Genomic DNA, 13,214 nt, shown 5'->3' on the forward strand with positions numbered 1-13,214 from the left:
AATAACATATTCAGAAGTTCTTAATGTATTCAGGATGATAAATTCCATCAAATATATGCTCTGATATCACTTGAGTGCTTTTGGAAACATTCCCCTTAAAATTTGTCATCAGTTCTTAGCATTTGTTCTTCAAGTATAATCATGAATGTTGATTAAATAATTATATAATCAAAATATGTTTAAAGCAGGATTTTGTAAGGATACTTGCCATGTGTGTTTTTCATTCAGAATAAAAATGTACAATATTCTGCTTGCTTCCATGCAAAGGGTGAAATCAAAATTGCTGTTTCTATAGAAGATGAAGCCAACAAAGACCTGCCTCCTGCTGCTCTGCTTTATAGGCCAGTTCGTCAGTATGTTTACGGAGTCCTGTTTAGTTTGGCAGAAAGCAGAAAGAAAACTGAAAGACTTGCTTTTAGAAAGAACAGACTTCCACCAGAATGTATGTACTATATGATCCATTCTTTATTTTCTTTAGACATCCATAATCCTATGTACATATTTTAATATAACTGAAAGTAAGATTAATTATTATTTCATTAATGCAAATATAACAAAATGTTAATGTTTTGGTAAGACGCAAGTGGCAGATTTTAGACTTCTCAGGTTTTTTTGAGTGTTGTTTTTTTAAATCCTGATGTGCTAGGTTCAGTCCATGTTAGAACTTAAAGGGTAAGAGATCCCTCTCTCACATTTCCTGTATTTTTTCCCTGTACTCATCCAAAAACTGTAGTCTGATAAATACTGATTAAATAGACAGGTGTGTTCTTTTATCTTTCAAATGTGAATGTGTGAAAACTTAGTTTTGGTTATACTACCTTGATCAGGTATACTGATTCAGGGATAGAGCTAGCAAATGAAACTTTCTTTTGAGTGAATGTGCTTCAGGGTCTGTGTTTTAATAAAATCAAGAAAAATGAATGCCAGTCCTGTCATTAATCAAGTATTCACATTTTTGTGTCTGTGGCTACCAGTGATTCATTTCATTCCAAAAAATTCCAGCTCCTGGCACCCTAGGGTCATTTTATGAGGATTGGTTTTCTTAATGTGAAACACACAATAAAAAATGGTTGAATTCTATAAGAGGTAGAATTCAAGTATGGACAGACTATCACATTTAAGTTGTAGAGGGGTGGGGATTTGCTGTGAAACTGTTAAAAGCAAGTGAAAGCTAAGCTGGGGCAACTTTGTCCAAATGAAGTTGAGCTAAATTGCTCTAGTTTAGCTTTTGCTTACCACAGGGTAATTGTAGGGCAGCACACAGTTAGCATGTGCCAGATGTTCTGTTGTAAATACCCTCCTTTGGTTAGCTTGCTTTATAGACAACTGATCAAAAATTAACCTAAAGAATATTAGAGAAAAATAGAGCATTTGGTGTTAAACAAGTTCCTCCATAGAATTGTTTTTGAGCCACTTGGTTCTGTCCTTTTCTTCACTTAAATTGTGCTACCTTTCTGCTCCGACTCTGGAGAGGTAAATTCAAATGGACTTTAAGTGTAATATTTTCAATGTTTTTATTAACTCAGCTATAAACCATAACCTTTTTGCTTCTACCAGCATAAAATATAAGATTCTTCAAGTAATATAATCATTTCTCTATCTTTTAAAAAAATGTGAGGAATTCTAATGCCATAGAGTTGTGCATATTAAGTTTATGACAGTAACACTCCAGTTCCCCAATTGTGGCTGGAACTATTACTGTATTAGGTGAATTAACAGCACATACTAATAGTAGTTGTAATTAAGGAAAGAACCTTATGGTCAAGAGAAGTCTTGTTTGCAGCTCTGCCTTGGACACTACTGTAATATCAGTAAGAAATTATATGAATTTGTGGTCCCTTCACCAAAGACCTGCTAGTCATAAGACCAAAGTGTAGATAAAAGAATATACCATATTTCAAAATGCTTAGGATATTGATAAGAACATTAGGCAATTTTGAGCTAGAGTCATTTTAAATCCTGATGTGCTAGGTTCAGTATATTATATTGGAACTTAAAGGGCATGTTCCCTCTGCCCCAGTTGCAGTTGCATGGCACAAGAGGGTGAATAAAGATAAGCAGTCTCTATTGTGAGAGGGTTGTTTAGGAGAAGAGGGAAGAAAGGGGTGAGTTAGAAATTGGTGACCAGAGATTGTTAACCTCTTTAAGATGTCCTAGAAATTTAGAACATTGACTGTTTAAAAAATGAATTATTAAAAAGCATACAAATGAAGAGCTAAGGCAACTTTTATGAAATAATCATTACTATTAGAGTTCTTAAATTCAACTAATGACTGTGTTGATGTGTAAAAAAAAAAAATGCCATTTTTGTTCTACCACCTTTAATTCTGACATATTACACAAAGTTGAACTGTCAAAATATGCTTTCTTTCAATTAAGTTTTGTATAGTCAAATACACATAGAAATTGTAGGTATATTTAGGAGTTCACGAGTATGTCAGTTGTGAAATCTGACATGAAGCATTTACCGTTCATTATTGTCATAATGTACAAACTGTAGAATAATGAAACTTCTGACTGACTGCCATGCTTTTTAAATGATGGTATTTTTAAATATGATGTTGACAAGGTCAAAAAATTCTGTTTAATGTAGTTAACACACCCAACAAACCCACGTAGTGTTTTTGAAATGCCTGTATGGATCCCACTGTATTGTATTCACACACTCTAGAGCAGTTATTTCAGGCAGAGGGCAAATATTTCAGGCAGAGGGCCACTTAGCAAGTTTTGGCAAGCTGTTGAGGGCTGCATGGGTAGCCTCACTTCTTGACAGGTGCCCCTCCCCCGGTTGCCATCTTGGGACCAGAAATCCCACCCCCTAACCCTTGATCTTTGCCACCAGAAGTCCCTCCCCTTGGCCCCAGAAATACTCCTTTTAGCAAGGGGTTTTGCCATCTCAGAGCTAGAAAAATACCAAATTATTTTCTAAAAATCAGACATCTACCATGTTCAGTAATTTGATGTCAAAAATATTTTTGTGCTGATTTACGTGTGTTTTTGTAATGTACAGAGGTGATGCACAGTAGCTTAAAATGAAGTCTTACTCTTGTATACTGTGGAGGGCATGGTGGGTGGGTATAGGTTTGTGGGGGGCTGTGGGTATGTGGAGTGTGGGGAGTTTGTGGAGGGGTAGATAGGTGGGGGTGTGGGTAGGTATGGTGTTTGTGGGGGGGAGGGTGGCTGGGGGTGTGGAGATCTCCGTGTATGGCAGTGTGAGGGGATGTAGGTGTGTGTGTATGGTGGGGTGTGCTTGTGGGACTGCCCTGTAGGCACACATGCACGCTATGCCACACTCACATACTTCCTCCCTCCCACTCCTGGCCCCAGAGTACTGGTGCAGCCCTGTGCTCCTGTGGCCTGGTGGTGCTGCCCGTGGCCACGTGGTGCAGGAGCAAGCGTGCAGGGAAGCAGTGAAAGCTGTGGCAGGCAGAGGCTTCTGGTTGGGGGTGGTGGGGTTCCTGGATCCTGCCGGCTTCCCCTGGGTCCTACTGGCCCTGTCTCCTGTCATCTTTGACAGGCAGCCAAGAGCAGATAAATATTAATTTTCTAAACTTTTTAGGTGCCCCACAGGCCAGATAGAATGGCTTGGTGTGCCTGATCCAGTCCGTGGGCGATATTTTGCCCACCCCGTCCTACCACATGAGACTAATCTTTTGAATAATGGTAATGATTGGGTTGTGCTTGTGTCATGTGTGTTCTCATACAATGTACCCAAGGACAGTAAGAGCAGAATGAGCTCAGTACCATGCTACTACCCGTGGCAACAAAAATCTACTTCTTTTGTATAATTATGGAAATCTGTTTTTATTTAATTTTAATCCAATCTTACCCTTCTTTTAATTTTGTATTGGGCACCTCTCTTCATGGCAAAATGAGGACATCAAAGCCTTCAGGTTTCCTTTCTAATTCCATTCACTGACCAGCCCACCTATTCTCTGTTTTGCTTCAGGGAAAGTTATGTGATATTCTGCTTTTTCACTCATTCCCAGTAAGAACATGAAAGCACAGGGTCTCCCATCTGCTGTTGTAACCCCTGAAATGGTGTATTGTGGCATGACAAACCCTGAAGAGAGAGACTAGATTTCCAAGACCACAGCTAAGCCTGGGGGAGGCATTTTACTTGCCAACACACATAATTTTAGTGTCAATACTGACAACGTCTCTTCAGTGTCAGGAAAGTGTCTGCTGTTGAAGATCAGGGCTGCCCTCTCACCAAGGGCAGGAATTCTGACCACCAAGATGAGCATAATTCTTAGCAGTTTCTTCCCACGTGGAGAGGCTCAGGTCATTGATTTCCAGAGTTTAAGGCACTAAGCATGCTCACTTAGTAGCAAACATTAACCTTGTCTTCTGCTCAACATCAAAGAAGCACAGTTTTGTTTTGATGCCAAGCCTGAACATCTAGTAAGTGTCTGAGACTGGCACCAATATGAACATTGCTAACGAAATAAACTTTTGTATTGTTGGTAGGACTTTATATAGAGGTTACTGCAGATTCTGTTGTGGTGGAGGTGTAACCATATTTCCAGTTGCTGTCATTGGCATTGACATTTCTGCACCTTCCACCAGTGCATGTTTCTTTCTGCTTGGAATAGGCACCTGAAAATTTAGCATCGCTTTTTAAAGTCTGTTATTTGACATGACTGGTTAGTAATCGGCTATCGGTATCAGCCACAAAATCTTTATTGGTACACCCCTAATCTTATCCTTTTACTTTATAGTACATTTTTTAGAAGCTAAACATTTTCGGTATTTGACATAATGTTTTGCTAAATTTGAAAGTACTAAAACAATATATGAGAGAGAGAATTGCCAGAATGCTACCAATGTGGCAGTACAGAAAACGTGAAGCTCCACTTGCCAGATTTCCTTATGGACAAACAATTTGTCATCTGGGACTGTGCGCTCGGACTTTATTCTGGTTCCAAAAAGAAAAAAAAGTGAAGTATATTTGTCTCTGAATCTTGCTGATAATTTTATTGTGTTAGTCATGCATGCTTTTAAGTATGCGTGCGCTCTTGCACACTGTCTCTTGTAGTGTAAAAAACCCAAACAAACAGGAACATTTTGAAATTGGGCCAGCTGGTTGAAAACTGGAAAAGAATGTGGTTTTTTCACATGTAAGAGCTTTCAATTACAGTAATAGAGAGGACATGGAAGATTTTTTCCAGACAGATGTGTGTCCTTTCAGTTGACAGTGTCTTTTTTTTTTTTTATACAGGTGGCTGAGATTTGTAGGATATTTCTAAATTTGCAGTTAATTGTTAATTTATTGTGGTATTATAGTCAGAAGGACCTATTTTGATAGGAAAGAGAGCCTTTGGAGGCAAAACAGATCTACTTGAAAGTTATGATGAAAAATAATATCCAGCTATTTTCCTTTTGTTAATTACCTCCTAATTTGTGCATATAGAATTTCCAGGTGGACTAATTCTCCCTTACATTTAATTTACCAAGATGATGATACTATTTCCTGTTTATTCTGAAGTTAGAATAATCTCTTACAAAGATGTTTCTCCTTTATTTAGACATCATTTGAAGTTTAGTGCTTCAGAGATTTGGTTCTGAACCTCATTTGTCTTCGGTCAGTGGCAAGATCTTCAGGTCCCACCAGATCTTGCCAGTTCAAGTGTAATTACACATAAGTATTTAAGATGTCTTCCTTTGAATATCTGAAGTGAGTTTGGCCATAGATTATTTACTATTAAAATGAAGTAGATAGGAGTAAATTATAAATCATACCTCAACCATTATTTCTTCAAATGTTTTGTGCCAGAGACAGATTTCCTCATTGCAGTGCCCACTAAAACACTGAGGTCAGATGGTTGGAAAACAAGTAATATTGTATGTCCTAGGCTTGCATGAACATAAAAAAATATTACACATAAGAATATTGTCTTAGGTGTTGAGCACTTTCCAGTACAGCATTCTGGGACCTTGGCCAGGGAAGAGCCAAGCCATACAAGTCACAGTGTTCATAACCTGTGTTTAACTGAATGCAAGTCAATGCACTTAATGCTCGCTGATACTGAAAGCAGTTGATACATCTAATGTCAGCATAGGCATCTGATCACTATTCACTGCTTGTGGGAGTCCTTCCTGTGTTGCATCCAGATTGACCAGGCCTGGGGAGATCTAATGTAATTTATTTATTATGATTATTTTCATAATCCTTTAAAGTCACTTAACCAAGAAGAGCAAATTTGAGCAGTTACTCCCGACTCTGAAATATATTGGGTGACATTTTTAAGTTTTCCTCCACAAACATAAAGGTTAGTTTAACGCTGAGGTTTTAGAGCATAGTTTGTAGCAGTTCCTAGCCAGCTGTATATTCTCATACAGTAGTAAATACAGTGTTCGACTTGCACATTCATGTATATGGCATAAACTGCACATAAATGAGTGTGCACAAAAATGTCCTTTCTGCAGTGGCTACTCCCTGACAGTGGTGGCTCCAGCTAATGTCTCTTGCTTCTGGGAGGATCATACAGCAGATAGTTGCTCTCTGTATAAGTCCTTTTATTTTGGGATCTGTGGCTTCAGGGATTCTTAGGTTAAGCCACATCTATAGTTCATACAGGTTACTTTGGGGGCTAGTGAACTGCTTTCTCATGGTTCCCTTGAGTGCATTCATATACTGGAATTAGACAATGGAAGGAAGACAAAGGATGCTGACAGTGGGTGCCACTGACCATCTAAACCAGTGGTGCTTAACTTTCTGGCTAGAACTTTGGAACAGGATAGGCTCAATGCTTTGAGAGTCCCCAACATTGACTTTGGAGCCTGTTCTAGCTGTCCCAGTACTTGCACCTCAAGCACTAAAGCAGTCACCTGCCACCACACAGAGAAAGCATAAACAGAATGTGTATAGTCAGACATAACTCGGACATTTTCAGAATCACTGCTCTGCCATGAAGTGCAGAATTACCTGAACTGAAGATGCTCAGCAAGCTAGCCTGACTTTGGAAGCAGTCTAATTGTGGCACTATGGATCTCAATACGCAACATAGCAGCTTTCAGTACTCATGCTAGGTCATTGACAGCTGGGGTCTGCAGTGAAGACATGCCTAAAATGAAGTCTTGGAAAAAGGACAGCTGAACGTTGTTCCTAAGCAATTGAGGAAAACCATGTCTAGTATTAGTCCAGATACTAGTAACTATGATGAAGCCAAGTGTTTGCGAAATGCATTGGAGGCTTTAATACTGCTAACTATATATGCCCTGGACTTAGCAGCTAAATCAATGTGACATTTGGGAGAACAATACTAAAATCACTGTTAAACTGATGATAGTGGTTAGGGATGTTGGGGTCCTGGGCAAAAGAATCCTTTGGGGCACCTTCGAGCAGCCTTTTTTTTCCCCACGACACACCTAAATAAAAAAAAGCACTGTGGCTCACCGGATACAGGGGGGAGGGGCGGGGGGTGTGGCCACTGGCAGGCAGGTTTGGCATGTAGCCAGCTAGACAGCATTTTGGGCTGGAGCCACGCTTCCTCTCTGTCTGTGTCCACAGCAGCAGCAGGTAGGTGGTGTGGCTCCAGCCAGGCGGGGGTGGGGGGGTGCAATTACCATTTTAACCATTTTACACAGTTGTATGCGAGCATGAGATGGCAAAGGTATTTATGACAGACACTGCCATTATTACAGCTCTGAGTTTGTGTGTGTGGGGCACATGTGTATCTGCTATGGGATCCACACTGCCAACAGAATTGTGAAGAATCCTCATAACTGTAAATTTAAATGGGCATTCTTTTCAGCTTTGTTTCTGTGGCAGATAAGGGTGCGCAAAGCGGGCCCTATTCAATTCAGGTTTGGATTCAGCCCAGATCAGGGACAGTGATTTGATTCATTGATTCAGATCACTGTCCCTAATTTGATTCAGGTTAATATGAATCTGAAGATTTGATGCTGATTCAGAGAATCAGCAATTTGGGATACAGACACAGCTTTAAAAGCTTTTTTTCTACATACCTCGAGGTAGCAGAGCATGGCTTGGGAACGCTGTGATTCTGGGTGGATGGAGCGTCCCACAGGAGTGCAGGGGGGGCCCTCTGTGTGCTTGGTGGCAAACCTGGAAGTGGACTGGAAGTACTTCCAGGAGCACGCGGGGAGGCCCCCGGCTCGGTGATCAGCCGTGGGTGCCCCCCCAGACCCAGGAGGTACCAGTCACCAAGCTGGCAGGGGGGGCACCCTGCCACCCCCTGTGCACTTCCCGGTGGACCTGGAAGTGGACTGGAAGTGCTTCTGGTCCACTTCTGGGTCTGCTGCTGAGCACATTGGGGACCCCCCCCCCCCCCACACACACCCACACACACACTCCTGGGAGATGCTCCATCCGGCCCAGCGTTGCAGCATTTATGAGCCACCTGGTACCTAGAGGTATGTAGAAAAAACATATAAAGCTATGTCTGTGTCTGAGTCGAAGGGTTCCAGTCAGATTTGGAGAGATTAAAAGGTCCTCAGATTCAGAGATTCAGTCACCAAATTGGACCGAATCTCCGCCAAATTCAGTCATGAACCGAAGCTTCACACAGACAGCCCTAGTGGCAGATATTCCAAAGAGAATTTTACCTTTTGTCTTAAAAATGTAATATTGCTTGACATATTTGCAGTTTGAGAGTTAAATTTTGCAAACCAGAATAAAGGGCATGTGCTGTCCTCAGTTTGTTTCCTGTCATGCTGGTTCTCATATATCTGCTCTGCCAAGAAAGGTGTTCATACTCCTTCCTACATTAGGATTCATTGCCTGTTCAGGGATGCCAAGGAAATCCTTGACACCAGAGGTGAAAAATAGGTTTTTGGGAGAGAAATCAGTTGTCCTGGCCTTCTCTAGACATGTAAGGAAGACTAATTGAAGACTTTTTGAATCCAGTGAAGAAACATGTCTCATTACAAGTTGGTTTCTATACTTACCAGCTTCTTCACAACATCTTGCACTTCAGGCATTTTTTTTTTTAATTTGAAAAACTCTTCTGTGTCTTGCCATTAGGTTAGTTAGTGTAGTATATTTAGCATGTTTCAGAATTATTTGTACTGATCATGAATCATGCAGTACAAATCACTGGTTAGGGAATTTGTTTTCTAAAAGAAAACCAAACCTTGTTCTCGCATATGAGCCACTTACCTGCCATCCTTGCTGAGAGATGAATTGCTGCTACCTCTAGGCACAGTCACCCCACCTGAGAGCTTTCTACAGAAAGTTATCTTTTTCTAGTAGAAACCTAGTTATTTTCTGGGACTTGGCAATTGGCATCTCAAAGATTGAGAGCTCATTTTGACTGCTTAAAGATAGGATGATAGTACATAATGGAACTGAGTAAAATTACCCTTCTGCATTAAAGTTGTTATAGTGCAGAATAGAAAAGTATGATAGTGATATGGCAGAAAATGTAGGGATAGGAAAAAAATCTGTTTTTTTTCCCCCTACGTTCTTGCTTAAAATTGCAAATCCCAATTTGAAGAAAAACTAACAGATTTAGGCTTAGCAGAATTAGTTTTTTATAAATTAAAATTTTCAGGATTGCAGGAAATTAGGGCTGTGGGAGGAAGACAATTTGTTAATGACAGCATACTATTATTATAGTGCAGCTTAACTGCCCACTGTGACAAATGTAACTACTGTAGGACTGCTGACAGCTGAGTGGCAGATATGCCATCAGTCCCAGCTCCACTGTCCCGTAACTCCCTCCTCTGCTTTGCCGCATCTTCCTCTTCTGTTTCCAGTCCCGTGGGTTTCTGGGAATTGTAGTCCAAACTAGGACTGCTTCCCCTGTCATCACATACTGCATCAGCCATCACTTTTCTTCCGTCCAAAATATAGTCGTTTAATTTAAAATAGACTGACATTAACACTCCAATTGTACTATTGTAGTTACGTACTCTTCCATATTAAAATATGTACTGAAGAGAATACAGGTGAAAGATCATCCTTTGGGACTTTGCACAGTGGTTAGTAATCATGCAAATTAGCAAATGTCAATGCAACCTTTAAACCATACCCTTTAGGTTAAAATATAGCCTTGATGTAGATACACACTTTTAATCTGCATGCAGAGTTAAAATTGCACAGATTGTTTTACCTCAGAATTCTTTTTTCCTCCCTTTTTCTTTAGTTTCACCAGTGATAATAAAAGAATGGGCTGCTTACAAAGGAAAATCTCCACAAACCCCTGAACTGGTGGAAGCGCTTGCATTCAGAGAATGGACCTGTCCCAATCTGAAGAAGCTGTGGCTGGGAAAAGCAGTAGAAGACAAGAACCGAAGAATGAGGGCATTTTTGGCCTGTATGAGATCAGATACACCAGCAATGCTCAATCCAACTAATGTGCCCACTCATCTTATGGTGCTCTGTTGTGTACTAAGGTGAGTGTTCCTTCACTCATTTTTTCCAGATGAAAATAACATGAAACAAATGTGTGTTTCAATGTAGAGTATAATATTTATCCAGCATTTTGTTTTATTCCTGCATCACACTATGACTTCAAAAAAAAAAAAAAAAAAGTCATATTTACAAGGTTTGTTTAAGACTTCCTCATTTCTGTGATTCTGAAAACCATCCTGGCTACTCTTCAGTTTCTTGCTCAATTCCATAGAGATGAAAGAAGAAAAAAAATGCCTGTTTTGTTGGGGTTTTTTGTCATTGCTGCTTTCCATTTGAATGGGCTCAGACTTGTAATACCTAAAGTCTCTAACCAGAAAGAAAAAGAGTTTGAATCTTCAAATTCCAAAACAAAAAGGGTGCAGAAGATGGTTGCTTAGTGACTTGTGAGAATGGGAATTTGCTTTGTATTTTGTTTTAATAGCTCTTGCTTTTTAAAAGCTGAATTATAAGTAAAGCTGATATGCATAAATTAGACTTATAGGAATATCATTGTTCCCACATTAAAAAAAAATACATACATGCCTTTGTGAGGGGGAGCGGGGGTTGACATGGGGGGAAGGGGGTGTGGATATAGATATGTAGACAAATGTGAAGCAAAGGAGTTTGATTAGCACATGGTTGGAATTATTACTTCCATAAAAACCCCTTGTGACTTTGGAGGAGCATGTTCATCTCAAACTCATATTGATGAAAGGTTAGCACCACACCATTGTAACTTTTATATGGATTAGAATTCATTCCAGTCTTGGAGTGTTCTTATGGCCAGTTCTTGCCTTGTGTAAAGGGGTGTAGTAGTTTAATGATGCATGCTGTTGAATGAGTTTACACGCAGGGTGTTTTGTTTGGACAATGCATCAACTAATGAATATTTTTCCTGTTAGTGTCTAGCTCAGAAGATGCAATTTAATAAATGTCATTAAAATTATTTTTCTAATTTTCCTTAAGTAATTAATTTTGACAAAAGACATATTTTATGCCGTGATTCAAATATTTGAAATAGGACCAACTATAGCAGATAATTTTTCATTTGTATTTATCGGCCTTACCAAAATAAAAAATTGGCAGTACACTTAAAAATCTGTTAAAAAATTTTAGCTACTTTTTCAGGCTTTTTTAAGAAAAGCTTTGGTGCTATTTGGTAACTAGTCTGTTGAATAATAATAATAATGCCATTTCCTTTAGCTTATTAGTAAAATGAACAGAGGTTCTTTGCTTTTGTTTTAGGTACATGGTCCAGTGGCCAGGGGTTCGTATACTTCGTCGCCAGGAACTTGATGCTTTCCTTGCTCAAGCATTGTCTCCAAAGCTCTATGAACCTGACCAGCTACAAGAACTTAAGGTAATTCTTAACCCTAACTTCTTTCATTAAACATATCTAACCCCAGGACATCTATAACGTTAACGTAAGTCATGCAAAAATTTTACCTTTTCTCTAACAACGTTAAGTATTTACAGTTCCCTGCAATGATATAAATCAGTATGTAAAATGCCAACATTTTCATTAGTCAGAGGTTAATGCTCAGTTATATTGAACTGTTTTTGTTTACATTTACATAAGTAAAATGTGCATTGTGAGGTTTTCTTATTTCTATTTTTATAGTGGCCCTTTGGAAGCTTTAAAATAAATCTGTTTCCGTATAGGATTTTTCGAGACTGCACTGAAATGCTGATCTTGGTTAACTCTGAGTAAATAGATTTTAAGGGTCAGTAGAATCTTGTAACAGTTGTTTCACGTGGACAAAATACAGAGACAATTTCATACCCATTAACATAAAGAGGGTCAGGAAACATTTCTGTCGGCACTGATCGTTTTATATAAATATTAATTTACACCATTACAAAGGAATTTAGTTAAAATGCTCATATTTTTAGATGCAATTACACTATATGAAATAAATATAGCTGTTAGATAATCAGTGGGATACTGTGCAATATAGAATGCTAATCTCCTAGTGCAACATCTTGGGGTTTCTGTGTAGAATTTTTCCCTAGACCTTCATCTTCATAGTGAAGTTTCCTCTTCTTGCCTTGGAGTTTTGAGGCATTAGGTGTTTTTTGATCTTTCTTGGCTTTAGACATCCTGTTGGAAAAACTATCCAGAATTAATCTGCCATAGAACAGAGGCAGTCCTCCCTTTATAGCACAGTTTTTGCTTGAGATTTGAACTTATTCTCTTTCATTCTTCACACCTGAAATCTGAGCCAACTCTCTCACTAAACTGGAAGCTATGAAGGATTTTTCATGAGGAACGAAGACTGGATGACGTTTAACATCTCCTCTATATGGCTTGGGAGATGGCCATCTGAGAGGAGAAGAAAGTGAAGAGCAGATATTCAGCTGCTGCGGCTTTGTACTGAAGGAATACTCTTTTGTAGTGGATCTTGTAGCAAGTCAAGAAGGCCTGTGTTCTCTTGTGATTTGGAAGGAGATTGGTCTTCCTACAAGCCAGTACATACAGTGCTGTACCTGAGGTAGATGGGCAGACACCAGAAGTTCTTTTGTTTTCTAGTTTCACGTTCACATTTGGAGGAAAAGGCACAGAGAAAAACAGCTATCCTAGCATCGCTATGTCCCATACTAATAATAGAGTCAGCTTGCATAAATGTCAATTCTCTAATTTCAGGGAACTGAGTTCTCTTGATGCAGCCAACAAGATTGCTCTGTGGGCCACAGGTTAGTTGCTTGTTAATTGGGTTGGCAAGCAGACTTTTGCCAGAGCCTTAGCTGCCTTGCATTTACTGTTAGCATTTCAGCAAGGTTTTCTCACTATCAACATGTAAGCAAATGGAAAGAGATCCTCACAGCAAGAAGGTTCCTTGGGCTCATATCGAGG

General features: G+C 39.4%; 1 protein-coding gene across 3 annotated transcripts in view; it reads left to right on the forward strand.

Annotated features, from left to right (window-relative positions):
• FAM120A (family with sequence similarity 120A) overlaps window positions 1-13,214 on the forward strand; it is a 93,424-nt gene that overhangs the window by 57,667 nt on the left and 22,543 nt on the right. For all 3 annotated transcript variants that reach the window (XM_019505044.1, XM_019505045.1, XM_019505047.1), the window contains 3 exons: window positions 268-442; window positions 10,113-10,362; window positions 11,606-11,720. In XM_019505044.1, coding sequence (XP_019360589.1) covers window positions 268-442; window positions 10,113-10,362; window positions 11,606-11,720 — 540 coding nt within the window. The remainder of the gene's footprint in view (window positions 1-267; window positions 443-10,112; window positions 10,363-11,605; window positions 11,721-13,214) is intronic.

The sequence above is a fragment of the Gavialis gangeticus genome, unplaced genomic scaffold (genome assembly GCF_001723915.1).
Source record: "Gavialis gangeticus isolate Ggan-Ray unplaced genomic scaffold, GavGan_comp1, whole genome shotgun sequence".
Lineage (NCBI taxonomy): Eukaryota > Metazoa > Chordata > Crocodylia > Gavialidae > Gavialis > Gavialis gangeticus.